The sequence below is a fragment of the Equus asinus genome, chromosome 21 (assembly GCF_041296235.1).
Source record: "Equus asinus isolate D_3611 breed Donkey chromosome 21, EquAss-T2T_v2, whole genome shotgun sequence".
Taxonomy (NCBI): Eukaryota; Metazoa; Chordata; class Mammalia; order Perissodactyla; family Equidae; genus Equus; species Equus asinus.
In genome coordinates this window covers 49,994,494-50,009,014 of record NC_091810.1, presented here as the reverse complement: position 1 = coordinate 50,009,014, position 14,521 = coordinate 49,994,494, and the positions used below count along the sequence as shown (strand labels likewise).

General features: G+C 50.2%; 2 protein-coding genes across 7 annotated transcripts in view; both read right to left on the bottom strand.

Annotated features, from left to right (window-relative positions):
* Positions 1 to 3,955: 3,955 nt before the first annotated feature.
* Positions 3,956 to 7,661, bottom strand: TMEM89 (transmembrane protein 89). Its single transcript, XM_014840342.3, has 2 exons — positions 7,224 to 7,661; positions 3,956 to 6,815 (listed from the first exon to the last, which is right to left on the bottom strand). The coding sequence occupies exons 1-2, from the start codon at positions 7,659 to 7,661 to the stop codon at positions 6,630 to 6,632; spliced, it is 624 nt and encodes a 207-aa protein (XP_014695828.1). The 3' UTR covers positions 3,956 to 6,629.
* LOC106830652 (cadherin EGF LAG seven-pass G-type receptor 3) overlaps positions 7,394 to 14,521 on the bottom strand; it is a 43,852-nt gene continuing 36,724 nt past the window's right edge. For 4 of the 6 annotated variants that reach the window (XM_070492908.1, XM_070492910.1, XM_070492909.1 and 1 more), the window contains 12 exons: positions 14,391 to 14,504; positions 13,865 to 13,942; positions 13,430 to 13,525; positions 13,232 to 13,338; positions 12,998 to 13,067; positions 11,901 to 11,993; positions 11,708 to 11,812; positions 11,357 to 11,449; positions 10,411 to 10,590; positions 10,141 to 10,195; positions 9,730 to 9,866; positions 9,233 to 9,497 (listed from right to left, as the gene is read on the bottom strand). In XM_070492908.1, the coding sequence (XP_070349009.1) occupies positions 9,483 to 9,497; positions 9,730 to 9,866; positions 10,141 to 10,195; positions 10,411 to 10,590; positions 11,357 to 11,449; positions 11,708 to 11,812; positions 11,901 to 11,993; positions 12,998 to 13,067; positions 13,232 to 13,338; positions 13,430 to 13,525; positions 13,865 to 13,942; positions 14,391 to 14,504 (1,143 nt within the window). In that variant the 3' untranslated portion in view covers positions 9,233 to 9,482. Of the gene's footprint in view, positions 9,003 to 9,232; positions 9,498 to 9,729; positions 9,867 to 10,140; positions 10,196 to 10,410; positions 10,591 to 11,356; positions 11,450 to 11,707; positions 11,813 to 11,900; positions 11,994 to 12,997; positions 13,068 to 13,231; positions 13,339 to 13,429; positions 13,526 to 13,864; positions 13,943 to 14,390; positions 14,505 to 14,521 lie in introns of those variants that run through there. The other 2 variants (XM_070492912.1, XM_014840338.3) reach the window with 2 other exon arrangements.

Below are 14,521 nucleotides of genomic sequence, written 5' to 3'. Positions count from 1 at the left end.
ATGTCTAAGAGCCATGCTTGACTCTTCACTTTCAAAATCCACACCCAATCCTTTAGCAAATTCTGTTCCAAATAATTTCTCAGTCCAGTGACCTATCCCCCTTCTTCACCCCCACTACTACCCTGGGATGAGAAGGGAAGGACAGTGAGATGACAAGGAAGAGTGATGCTGTAGATGCCCAGGGAAGGATGTGTTTCAAGACATTGGTCAAAAAAGGAAATCTTACTAAAAGGTCAAGTACAAGCAGTGGCCATTGCAATGATTTGGCAAGAGTCTTCGGTGACTCATTGATCTTCTGGAATTTACTTGGCATATAGAGTCAGGTGGGATCAAAATATCCTTTCCCCCCCTAAATTGCAAACTGAATTTTGGGACAGCATCTCTTGACCAGGCCTCCTTTCTCTATCCATCTCTGAGACTCCCTTTCTTACCCCCTGAGATTTGCAAACCTGTAACTCTTACTAACTATACAATTCAGTGGCATTAATTAGATTCAAAATGTTGTGCAGCCATTGCCACTATTTCCAAAACTTTTTCATCACCCCAAACAGAAACTCTGTGTGGTTAAGCAATGACTCATCATTTTTCCCCCTTCCTCCTTCCCCTGGTAACCTGGCTTCTACTTTCTGTCTTTATGAACTTGCCTATTCTAGATACTTCATATAAGTGAGATCATACAATATTTGTTGTTAAAAAGACAACAGGCCCAAAATAGTGTTGCTATGCTAAGCCCCAGGTTATCAGACCAAGACTTAATTAAGAAATGGAATCTTAAACCAGTTAATCAGGAATCACCTGATCAGCACTAGTTAGGCCATCTGCCTCATAGACCCATGCTGTCCCCTCCAGGAAAGTAATTTTGCAATAACCAAACCACTTTTTAAGCTAGTATAACTTCTTTGTTCCTGCTCCCTTCTGCCTATAAGTCTTTCATTTCGTTCAGTTCCTTGGAGCTCCCTTCTATCTGCTAGATTGGATGCTGCCCAATTTGAATCAATTTTTGCTCAAGTAAACTCAAAAATTTTAATATGCCTTAGTTTATCTTTTAACACTGTCCTTTTATGTTTGGATTATTTCACTTAGCATAATGTCATTTGTTCATTCATCTGTTGATGAACACTTGGGTTGTTTCCACATTTTGTCTATTGTAAATAATGCTGCAATGAACACTGGCATACATGCATCTGTTTGAGGCCACTGAAGTGGAATGCGCTGAACTTAACCACTAGGCCACTGGGGCTGAACTGGATCTCTCTTAATATGCTGCTAAATTTGATTTTCTGGTATTTTGTTGAAGATATTTGCATAGATATTAATAAGAGATATTGATCTGTAGTTTTCTTTTCTTGTAATGTCTTTTTCTGGCTTTGGTATCAGAACAATGCTGGCCTCATAGAATAAATTAGGAAATGTTCCCTCCTCTTTAATTTTTTGGAAGAGTTTGAGAAGAATTGGTGTTAATTCTTCTTTAAATATTAACATTGATTTATAATTATTGTTTTATGCTTTTCCTTTTAAATCATGTTGGAAAAAGAGAGAAGTTAAAAACTAAACTTAAAGTGAACTAATACTGGTTTTTATAGTTACCTGTGAAGCTACCTTTACTAGTCTTCTTGGTTTTTAATATGGCTTTGAGTTATTGTCTAGTGTCCTTTTATTTCAGTCTGAAGGATTCCCTTGGGCATTTCTTGTAGGATAGGTCTACCAATAATGAACTCTCTGAGCTTTTATTTACCTGGAACTGTCTTAATTTCTCCTTCATTCTTGAAGGATAGTTTTGCTGGATATAGAATTCTTGTTTGACAGGGTTTTTTTAAATTCAGGACTTTAAATATGTCATCCCACTGCCTTCTGGCTTCCATGGCTTCTGAGTAGAAATCATATGTTAATCTTATTTATGATCCCTTTATATGAGGGGTCACTTCTCTTTTAGTTTTGACAATTTGATGATAATGTGTTTCTGTGTGGATCTCTGAGTTTATCCTGCTTGGAGTTCATTGAGATTCTTAGATGTGTATATTCACATCTTTCATCAGATTTGGGGAGATTTTGGTCATTATTTATTTGAATATTTTTTTCTGCTCCTTTCTCTTTCTTCTCTTTTTGGAACTCCCATAATGCCTATATTGTTCTGTTTTATAGTATTCCATACATTCCTCAGGATTTTCTTCATTCTTTTTCTTTCTGCTCCTCAGACTGGATAATTTCAATTGTCTTACCTTCAATTCACTGATCCTTTCTTCTTCCTGCTCCAATCTGCTTTTGAACCCTTCTACTGAGTTTTTCATTTCAGGTATTAGACTCTTCAGCTCCAGAATTTATTTTTGGATCCATTTAAAATTTTCTATCTCTTTATTAATATTCTAATTTTAGGGGCCAGCCCCACAGCCGAGTGGTTAAGTTCTTATGCTCCACTTTGGTGGCCCAGGGTTTTGCTAGTTTGGATCCTGGGTGCAGACCTAGCACTGCCTATCAAGCCATGCTGAGATGGTGTCCCACATAACAGAACTAGAAGGATCTACAACTAGAATATATAGCTATGTACTGGGGGGTCTTTGGGGAGAAGAAAAAGATTAGCAACAGATGTTAGCTCAGGGCCCATCTTTAAAAAAATTCCAAATTTTATTCAGACATTGTTTTCCTGATTTACTTGAGTTCTTTGTCTATGGTTTCCTTTGACTAATAATTCCAATGCTTGGGCTTACTCATGGACAATTTCTGTCAAATTCTTTTTTTTTTCCTTCTGTGAATGGGCCATAGTTTCCTATTTCTTTGTGTTTTATAATTTTTTGTTGAGAATTGGACATTCTGAGTATCACATGTAGTAATTCTGGAAACCTAATTCTCCCACTCTTCAGGGATTGCTGATTTCTGCTTGTTGAGGGGTGGGGCCATTTATTTATGACTTTTCCATTCTATCTTTGCAAAGTGTGTATTCCTTGTTGTGTGTGGTCACTGGAGTTTCTGTTCAATTGTCTCTATGGTCAGCTAGTGGCCTGGCAAAGATTTCTCCCCCAAAAAAGGAGGTGGGGGTAGGCGTGGGGGAGTATCGTCTGTTTAAATCCTCTGCAGCTGGGAAGCTGCTTCAGTCTGTGGGGGTTGAAATAGCAGAAATTTACTTAAATTCACCAGATTCTTCATCAAGCTCCCCCCTGGATGCTGCAAGTGTTCAACTCGACTTCAGAGTTCCAAAAAAGTTGCTATAGACGGTTTCTGCTGGCTCAATAGTTGTTTTGGTGGAGTGATGGGATCCTAGAGCTTCTGATCCTGCGATTTTCTGTTATGTCACACTCTTTTTTACATTATTTATGAAATAATATTTTGTCAATCTAAAAGAAAAACCTAATTTGATTAGAATTGTATCAATTCTGATAATTTTGGAGGAAAGTTTTTCTGGACAGTTGGCTGAGAATTTCTGATATCAAGTCCTGGTTCTATTTTGTTTAATAGTTTTTCTCTCAATCTATCTCCCTCCTCTTGCATTTTGCCATAAGTAGCAACAATAAACCAGGCTGCACTTTCAACACTTTGCTTAGAAACCTCTTCTGCTAAATATCCAAGTTCATCATTTACTAAGTTCTTCTTTCCACCCAACTGTGGGATGCAATTCCACTAATCTTCCTGCAACTATTTAACAAGGATTCTTTTTCCTCCTAGTTTCCAATAACATGTTCCATATTTTCTTCTGAGCCCTCACTGGCAGCATTCTTAAAGTCCAGTTTTCTGCTAACAGTTGAAGGCAATCTTGGCTTTCTCTATTATGCTCTGTTTTATTTATTATTTTTTATTATTCCAGCCTTTGCTCACTGCCCAATTCCAAAGCCATTTCTACACTTTTAGAATTTGTTACAGCAGTACCTCACTCTTGGTACCAACATTTGTATTAGTTTTCCATTGCTGCTATCATAAATCACCACAAACTTAACATTTTAGAACAACATAAATTTATTCTCTCACAGTTCTTTGGGCCCGAGGTTCAACATAGATCTCACTGAGCTAAAATCAAGACATCAGTAGGGCTGTATTCCTTTCTGGAGGCTCTCAGGGAGAATTTATGTCCTTGGTCATTCCAGCTGTTGACAGAATGTAGATCCTAGTGGCCGCAGGAGTGAGTTTCCTGTTTTCTCACTGGCTATCACCTGAGGGTCATTCCTAGCTTCTAGAGGCAAACAAAATGCCTTGGATCCTTGGATGGTGGAAGATCCCTTCCACCATCTTCAAAGCCAGCAGCAGAGAATCAAGTGACTTTCACACTTTGAATCTGACCAACTCTTCTGCCCTCCTCATCCACTTTTAAGAGTTCATGTGATTACATTGGGCCCACCAAAATAATCCATAATAATCTTAAATTCTTTAACCTTAATCCTATCTGCAAAGTTATTTTTGCCATGTACTGTACCATATTCACAGATTCCACGGACATCTTGAGAGGCCATTATTCTCCCCACCACACCCTCCCTAGGAGGCACCAACTCCTGCCCCTACCAGCCTGCTCCCTCTTGCTCTCCAGAGTGCCTTCTTTCCCCTGGAATCCTGACCACATTATAGTTCCTAGAACAGGTAAAGGTCTGTCCTCCCACCAGACCCATGTATGCACCCTTGTCCTTCTGACTGGAGCACTCTCCCCCTTCTGTAGTCACCCCACTCATCCTTCAGGTCCCAGCAGTCAGCCCACCTCTCTGCAGAGCAATGGCCTTTTTGAGTCTATTTCACCACCACCACCCTCTCCTATTTGTGAGTGGGTGAGGGAGGAGCCAGTTCTGTTCTGTATATCAGCTGATCCTGGCATCAACAATAGGTTAGCAAACAGTAGGTGTTCACTGAAACTTGTAGATTGTAGAAGTAGGCCTAACAAGGGGCTGATGAAGCTCAAACTTCAACACCCTTCATTTCTAGGCCTTGGGAGGAGCCCCAGTAGTGTATTCATAGGATCAAGTATTTTTGGAAAACTTGCAAAACTAAGATACTCTAACTGTATTCAGTGAGTACCTCTGTCCTTTCCCACTCAGACTCCCCTCCATCCCACCTCCCCTCAGGCAGGGGACATCAGAGAAGCTGTGACATTTTTGAGGTCCAGCCAAGAGGAAGGTAGGTTGGGGACTGTCCCAGGTTGGTTTCTCTGGGAAGCAGAATCCAAGACGGAGATCAGGATCTTTACCAGGGAATCTTTTAAGCTCAGCATCTGAGGTAGGGAGGGAAAGGGTTGGGCTGAGGGAGAAAACTAGCTGTGACAGGGCTCTTTACTGCTGAGGTAGACCCATCTGCTGGCTGCCTTCTTGGTGGCTGGCAGCAGCAGGCCTTCCTTGAAGGGGAACCCAGGCAGCATATCTCCAAGTGTACCCCAGGGACACACTTGGTTTGGGTGTAGAGGGCCTTATTTATGTGGCTTGCTCCACTCCTCTGTATGGTTAGCTTATCGTTTCTGTCCTGGTGTAGGAATGGCTTCCAGAAACCTCCGGTCAGGATAGAAGTGCAAGGTCCTCTTGCCCAGTGCTGGAAAAATTGTGGGCCATGGAGAGAAAACAAGATTTGAAATGTGTGGAGCCAGAAGCTTAGCTGTGGAAAATTCTTCCAAATCATATGCGTACTATATGAAAGAAAGTTGATGAGTTTCCTAAATTTGAAAACAATCCAGACCACTTATGTGACACCATCAATAACAGGTTACGAGAGAAATAAATTTTCTAAACTATCACTAATTAAAACACAAATTTCAATCAACCATGTTAGAAGGGAGACTGAATTGCCTTCCTATTCTCTGTATGGAAAATATTTCCCCCCAAATTACAAAATCCTTGTCCTATGCAAAGGTGATCAGAGTGAGCAGCCTGAAAATACAGGGGAAAACATATTACAGAAATGTGTCAGGAAGTCACCACAAATGTTATTGTTCTGGATTTTGCATTGTATCGTCAGCTTTTTAGCATTTGTGATTTGTCATGATTTCTTTTCTCATTATTTTAATTTACTTCTATTTCTGTTTTTGAATTCATAACATTATATTCTTTTTCAAAAACAGAGACCTTAAAAATGCAGAGGCCTCAGTACCCACTCAAACTGACGTGCCTATGGTAGAACGAAGGGAGGAGGTGGGTAAGGGCCTCCCCTTTGGGGAGGTTCAGCCCTCACTTTACTTCCAGGGCCTGAGAACAAGGGCCACTCAGGTGCCAGGGAGTGTTCGAGACTGCCACAAAGATGAAGGCAGCCAGGGCTCCCCCTCCAGCCCCTACTCCCAGCTCAGGCTGCAGCCCCAACCAGAAGCCCTAGTGGTTCAGCCAAGTTATCACCCCTGGGCAGCCCTCCCCAGATCATCTAAGTCTGCCCTGATAGTCAAGTCTTCTCCCACCACAGTGGAGACTCCTGAGGAGCAATTGTATTTGTGGGTGGGATACTTAGGGAGGAGTCAGTTGGTGGGGGCAATGGAGCAGTGTGAGCCAGCCTGGGCAAAACCTGCCCATCCATCTGGGGCACTGAGGCCTCAACAAGTCTGCTGGCTGTAAAAACAGAAAGGGGAAACAGGGTCCAGGCAGGCCTGGAGAGAAAAGACACACACAGTCCCAAGCCTGGCCCAGAGCCTCAGGCCACCCCTACCCTGACTGGCTATGAGGCAAAGAGAGGCATATGTTAGGTCACCCACTCTGGGTGGGAGTCCCCTTTATTTGGGTTCGCTGCTGGGTGGCTAGAGACTGCAGGTGGCCCTCGATGTGAACCAGGAGGGCATCCAGCACGTGCAGGACACCGAGGAGTAGGGTGCGGTCTGAGATCGGGGTCCGCTGTTTCCAGAGTCCAGGGGGGTCAGTGGTCACCTGTGGATGCTGAGGATAGGACCAAGAGGCAGGTGTGAGAGCAGAGGGATGGGACGGAGGTGTGGTAAGGGGCAGTAATGGAGCCAGGGGGATGGGGGATGGGGGACTTAGGGTGATAGAAGATCCCTGAGGGTCTGTTGTGGGCCAGGGTGGTCATGAGGACCAGGTAAGCTGGGTGAGGAATAGGGATATTAAAGAGGGACAGATGGGAGCAGGGTACTGGCTGTGGGGAATGGCTAGGGGCTGACAGGTGTGGACAGATGAATGGACCATGGGGTGTGAGCAGTGAGGAAAGGGGCAGCAGGAGGCCCACAAGGCATGGGTAGGCTGATTGGGGAAGGTTGGGTGGAGGATAGGAGCTCATTGGGTCTGAGTGGAGGTAGGACACTGGGGGGGACAGAGCGGTGCTGTGCTCACCTCAAACTTAGTGGCCCGTAAACGCCATCGCCGCTGCACCACATGGGCAATCATCAGCATCATGGTAGTGGTGGCTGTGACCCCAGCCACAGGGTAGACGTAGTTCTCCCCCAGGCCCATCAAATGGCCAGGACAGCCCAGGCTTTCTCTGCAACTCTCCATGCTGTCTGGTTGGCATCCCCAGGGCTGTAAGTCCAGCCCCACCTGGTACCACAGGGGCCGTGACCAGGTGTGGGTTGGGGCAGGCATGGCCAGCAGGAGTAGCACTAGCAGGAAGGACCGTGCGAGCAGCATGGCTGTGGCAAGTGCCAGCGGAACCTGGGCACCTGGCAACAGACAAACGCCCCTCCCCCACAGGCAGGCCAGACTAGAGGCAGGAGGTTCCAGCTGGCCCCATGGCCTTTCATGGGGGAAGCCTGAGCAGAAAACATGGGGCATGGGGTTCCAGGGCTGAGGAGGATGGCAGGCTTGGGGCCCAGGACTAAAGGAGTGCCTCCTTTACCCCCTCCCTCCTCCTCACCTAACATCCAATCCCTACAATTCTAACATCCCACAGCCTCTAACACTGCTCTCCAGCTCAGAGCTGCTCGCTGGTCCCCTACGCCCAGCCTACCCGACAGTCCACATCACCGCAGTGAGTGCTCAGAAACGGGGGGCCCCTCACGCTCTGAATAAAGTCCAAAGGCTCAGCATGCTTTGGTCTCCCCTCCTGCCTCACGCAGGCCTCGCTAGTGTTGCTGAACACACCTGCTGTTCCCCACACCAGGAGCGCTGTCCTCCACTCATAGAGACACTTCTCATGGCTGGAGCTTCAGTAGAAGTGTCACCTGCTCCCTGAGCCTCCCTCCCAGGACCATCTGGGGCGACACAGTCCTTTCTCTCCCATGTGACTCTGTTTTATTTTCTTCAAAGCATTTCTAAGTATCTGCAATCTCTTGTTGGAGGTCGGCCTTCCATTCCAGCACATACGCTTCACTCAACCAATATTTACCAAGCACCGCCACGTGCCAGGCACCTCCTGGTGCCAGGACACGGCATGACAGAATAGACAAAGAGCCATGACTTCCTGGGCTGAGGTTCTGGGGGTAGAGGGTGGACAAAGATTTGTAAACACAGTGCAGGGCCACAATAAAGACAGCTGAGCAAGGGGTGCCTCAGTGACTTGGAGGGTAGGGCAGCCTCTGTCCACTCACCCAGCAGAGCCTAGCACCTGGTCAGCTGGTAGACGGCAAAGCTCACCCGTTTTGAGCAAGTGACACGGGCCCAGCACTGATGCAAGCATTTCATGGCATTTACTCATGGCACGGAACAACCCACGAGGTGGATCCTATTACCATTCATGCTCTGCTGATGAGACCTTGAGGCCCAGGAAGATTCTAGTGCCCCCACCCTCACCCCAAGCACTCAGAGTATCAGCTGGCTCGAAGACCCACTGCTGCCCACTGGGCCACAGGCCCAGATGTTGGCATTTTATGGTAGAAATCAACACATGCTTCTTGGCCCACAGTGACCTGCAAAGCCCAGTGATCTAATTATACGAACAGGCATTTTCCCAAGTAAATCAATCATGCACACTCTTATTTCTAAATGCAGACCAGCAGCACCTGTGAACACCTGCCCCTCCTCAACTGGTTACTCGGGTGTTCACATTACACCCTCCAGGGCTACCTGGTGGCACCCAGTGCCTTGCTTGTTATCAAGTGCCCCTGAGAACAGATGATTCCTGAGAAGCAGCTCTGATTCCAACTGTTTTACAGCTGAGGACACAGGTGCCGAGGGCTGTGTGTGGCCGGGGAGAAACTTCAACCTGTATGCCCCGATTCTGGGCCTGGCCCCACAGCTCGCCCTCCTGTTCTATACTCTCCCTCCTGACCCTGCCCTCCCCAAACCTCTCCTACAACTTCTGATTCCAGTCCCCAATGTGGGCCATAAGAAGAGTCAGGAGCCAGGACTGTGGACCCACCTCCTACCCCCACCAAGCCTCCACCAAGCCACAGCAGAGCCTGGTGTTGGGCAAACAAATCTTTATTCCTGAGGCTGCAAACACACATGCTCCCCTGCCCTGGCCAGTGCTGGCCGACTCCAGTGCCCCATCACACTGAACGCGGAGTCCCAGGACCTCCATCCCTGAGTTATGTATGTGTATACGGAGGGTACTCCTGGGTGACAGCTGGAGGCAGCCTAGGGGTCAGGGGGTTCTCATGGGTGCCACGTCACAATCTCCAGAGGTAGGCAGTCTCAGGTAGGGTGGCAGCACGGTCAGAGTTGGGTAACCTGAGCAGGCCAAGGAGGAGAAGCGCCAGTCAGTTTGCAAAGGACGCATACCACCCCCTCCCCCAGGAGAGCAACCTCTGCCCCCAGGAGCAGCTTTATCTAAAGGCAGGAGGGGAAGGCAGTGGGTCCACTGGAGGCAGAGCCATCTAGGAAGTGTGGACTTCCTGGAGTTGGGGTCAGGGGTGGGGACAAGCAGTAGATAAAGAGTTTAGCGGTCCAGAGGTCAGCTCACCGAAACAGGGCTGACGGGACCAGACCTTGGGTGTTGGAGGGCAAAGACGACAGCATCGTGGACAGAGGCAAAGAGATGCTGCTTAGTGATAGATGCATCGAAGAAGTGCCCAGCCTCAAGCTGTGTGACCACAGGGGCTGTAGGCAAGAAGCAGGTCTCCCCTGACTCAGAGAACCACCAAGAACCCCAACCCCCAATCACCAGCAGAATGCCCTGACCCATGTCACCTGTGACCTCCACCCCTGAGGTTACAGCTAAACCCCTAGTCACCCTTGACCCTTCACCTTGCCTCCCAGGATACCTCTGACTTCCAGTTTCAGAGACTTTTACCTTGTGCTGCCTGGCAGACTCCTTGACTGGAAGAGCCCCACCCCCTTCCCGGACCATTCCTGCCATCCCCACCCCACGCACTGTGGCAGGCGGCCATGTACACCTCCACCTCGATCTCCCGGAAGTCACGGAAAATCTGCAGCAGAAAAAGGGGGCCAGATTCAGAGGGAGGCTCAGGCTCCAAGGGAGGATTCAGGAAGGCTGCAGGGAGGGAGTTTAGAGGGGGAGCTCAGAGAGTCTGGGGGTTGGAAGGCTCAGAGGGCTCTTGGAGCTAGTTATGGGGGCAGAGTGCAGGCTTGAGGGGCCTCGTCCTCCCCCAGGGCTCTTCCTAGGTATACCCCAGCCTCTTACATTCTTCAGGCTCTTGAGGCACACAGTGTCCACGAAGGAGAGGGCACCCAGGTCCAGGACAAGGCTGTGGAAATCCGGCTGAGGCAGGCCCAGGGCCTTCAGTGTGGACCCATCTGGGGCCTTGGCATCTTCTTGACCGCTGGCTGCTGTATCCTCTAGTTCCTTCCCTGCGCTCACCTGCTATGGAGCCAGACACACTGCAAGGGCCGCCCACAAGAAGATGAAGGCAGGGAACACGCACAGACAGGCAGGGTCACATAAGGTCAGATGTGGGAGCATGCATATAAACACCCAGATATATGGGGCTTGCAAGGGACACATGAGGACTTGGACATGGGGATTTCCTCTATGCAAAGACAGGAGGAACTCATGGGGACACACAGGAGAGGACGCCTAGACTCAAGTAGCACACACAGACCAAGCATATACTGCTCTATTACCTCCTGGGCCCAGGCTTAATAGGGACACTTAAGAAGGGAGGCCACTGGGAGTGTACCTCATCCTCAGTCAGCCAGGATGGAGTGGATAGGGGGCCCAAGGATGGACCAGAAGAGACACATGCACACATGTGTACACTCAGACACCTCGGCCCCCTGCCTAGGTCTCTAACTGAGTGTGGCGTTCCCTTTTTGGACCCCACATTTTTTCCCCACGCCCTCAATCCCTTCCCTCTATCCATGAGCACAGACGGTAGGGTCTTGCAGACTCTGTAAATTCAAGGTCTTCATGTGGGCCTCAGATTACAGACAAGAGAGCCACAAGCAGAATTCCATGGCATACTCTAAAGATCTCCCCAGAGTATCTTATCCATCACCCATTCCTCCTGCTATTGGCACAACCACCTTGAATGCACAACTCGAAGGTCCACAGCTTTCCTCATGGGACATATGTGAGCACCCCCATCTCTGCAGCTCATGGCTGACCCCTCTCCCACCTCCAGCCTCACCTTGGCCTTGGAGCCCTCCATGTTGTTGCTCTCGATGTCTCTGATGCTGGTGTTGGCATTGATGGAAACGGAAGTGCCCTTGGAGGCAGCAGCCTAGGCCAGGGAAGAGAGGAGACAGGGATCGTGATGGGTTCACACCGTCGCTGCCTTGGCGGGATGGGAGAAAAATAAAATTCCACCCAGAGCCCTGACCAGCCAGGGGAGTAAAGCAGGGTCCTAGGGGGCATCAGGGAGAAAGGAGGAGGAATGAAGAATGCGGGTGAGAAGTCAGGAGCCCAGGAGGTTGGGAGAAAGGCTGCGTCGGGTGAGCAGCAGGACAGACGCAGGAGTCACCGGCTCAAGGGGCCCTGCCTGTCTCTGGAGCTTCTCCTCCTTCAGCAGTCGCTTCAGCTTTAGCTCCTTCTTCTTGAGCAGCTTCTTCTTCCGGGAGATGAGGCGGTCGACGTCTACACCACACTAGAGGTGAATATCAGGGAAGGGGATGTGGACACTCTGTGGAAGTGAGGGACCCTCTGACACTCACCCTGGGGACCCCAAGCCTCACCTTCTGCTTCAACGTGTCACTGTAGAGTTCAGCGTTGGCAAAGTACACAGTGGCTGAGGAGCGGAAGACCTTCACGCCTGGGACCTCCCTGGCCTGGGGGTGGGTCAGGGTTGGGGTGGCTGAGCCCTCCTCTCTCCTGGCTGCCTTTCCTCCCCCATGTGCCCCAGCACCCACTGCCCCCCACCCCTCTGCTCCCCAGCCAGCATGGGCCCAGCCTGTGGCCCGTGCCCTCCCAGAAGCTTGGGCCACAGGCCTGGTGGTGTCATCCTGAGTCCTCATCCTGCTCCTTCCCTCTGCCCAGGCCCTTGGCCAGGACTGTCAGGGCTTCCTCCAGGGCATCCTGCACCTCTCCCTCCCCATCTCCCCTGCCCTTCTGCCAATATCCAGGCCAGGGTTCAGTGGCTCTCAGGCCTCCTCTTGGGTCTCCTATTCCTGCCCTGTGGTCTATTTTCTGCATGCAGATAGAGAGACCCTCCTTAGCTGCCATCCCAACCAAGCCTTCCCCAGCTCCCACCCCATTCAGAGCACTGCCCAGGTCTCTGCTCAGCATTTGGGCCTGCACGATGTGTTCCCTCCTCCCTTTCCATCCAGCTGAGCTGCTCCCCCTCATGTCCTCCCCTTACTCTGCCTAATCATACTGTGCTCAGCCTTCAAGTTTCCATGTCAGGGGGAATGGGCTTGTTTTATTCCAGAGCCCCACCTATTTTTACCAGCACTTGGCATGAGACTTCTCAGGAGGTAAATGACAGAGATCCAGTAATTCCACTGATAAATCTGGAAACAGCCTCCCCTACAGGAATCCCTCTGGGATTCCTGACCCAGGGCTTGTCTGCAGGATGGGACTTGTACTGCTGGCTCCAAGACAGACCTGTACCCAGGCCCCCAGGCCTATCTCTGTCCACTCTTTCTCGGGCCCCTCCTAGTCCCTTATACTCTAACTGGGGGTCATAGATCCAAATTCTTCCCTTGAAATTACAAGGACCAAAGTGCCCTCAGCCCCCAGTGTCCTTGCCAGGTGTGGAAGGGACTGATAAAAGTCCATTCTGGCTCTGTTCCACCCCACCCAGGCCTTCCTCCTGCTTAGCACCCCCACACACCTCTGAGTACTCTGCCACATCTCTGTAAATGTCCGTGTCTGGCACCTGCCCCAGGATAGAATAGTGAGGCCTGTGAAGAACAGTGAGTGTGAGGAGAGAGGGCAGAGAAAAGGACAATGAGGGGGTACTAAGGAGCCTGGGGCTGTCCTTGAGACATGGGAAACCTGGGGGAGCCAGTGTGGAATGTCACTCCCTCACCAGCTGGAACTGGGGGGACCAAAAGGGTTGACTCACAGCTGCGTACGGAACACCACAAGCAGCAGGGAGAAGGCCACCGCAGCTGCTAGGCCAAGGTCCAGGTTCAGCAGGATGGTGGCCACAAAGGTCACCAGCCAGATGAGCTAAAAACAGAAGGGCAGTGGTCAGCAGGGTCTAGAGGGGCTGTTGGAGCTGAAGGCCCCAATCCCACCCCTGGGATCCCAGGCCTCTCACCAGATCCATTCGATTTGCCTTCCAGAGGGAGCATATGTCTGTGAACTGCATCAACATGCCCTTCAAGTTCACGATAATGGCGGCTGCCAGGACTGCCTGCCATGGGGACAGTGTCACCAGGGGCTGCTGAGAGCTGCCCAGATACTGACAACCCCAGCCACCTGGGCATGAACAAGACTGACCCCAAGCACCTGGGCATAACCCTAAATGACGCTAACCACCACCCGGCCCGTGAACCTAACAACTTGGATCTGACTCTGAAAGGTCCTAACCCCTGACTCTCAACTCCAAATCTCACCCCAAAGGTCTCAACCTTGAAAAATGGCATGACCTTGTATCCCTGCCCCTCACCTGGGATGTGACTGACTGATCTGAGCCCCTGGCCTGGCCAAGGCCCTCAAACCCAGCTGGGTAGGGGTGGAGGTGGGGGCTCACCTTAGGCAGGTCTTGGAAGAGTTCCCCAAGTTTGACAATGATAATGAGGATGAAGAGGGAGGAGACAGCTCCAGCTACCTGCGGGGTGGGAGTGAGCAGGAGGCAGGAGTGAGCAGGAGGGTAGCAGAGTAGGAGTAGGGGAAGAGAGTGGGGGAGCAGGGGAAGGGAGTGGGGGGGTGGGGCCAGAGTAGGGGTTGGGGGTAAAGTGGAGGGAGAGTGGGAGTGGAGAGTAGGGGTGGGGGTGGAGAGTAGGGGTTGGGGGAGAGTAGAGGTGGGGGAAGAGAGGAGAGGAGGGGGAGGGGAGAGTAAGGGTTGGGAGGAAAGTAGGGGAGAGTAGGGGGAGTGTGGGGAGAGTAGAGGCGAAGAGTAGGGTTGGGGCAAGAGAGTAGGGGGTGGGGGGAGAGCAGGGGGGTGGGGGGAGAGTAGGGAGGGAGCAGGGGGAGAGCAAGGGGAGGAGGGTGGGACAACCCAGGCAAAGCAGCATATGCACACACAGAAGCACACCCGCGCCCACACCTGAGCCCACCTGTGTGTTGCCCCCTGTGCTCTCTTGTACCAGGCTCCGAGACATAGAGCAACTCACAGGGAAGCACTGGAAGACGCCCCCAATAAGGTTACTGAGGCCAAGGGCCACCAGCTCCTGGTGGAGGGGAGAGC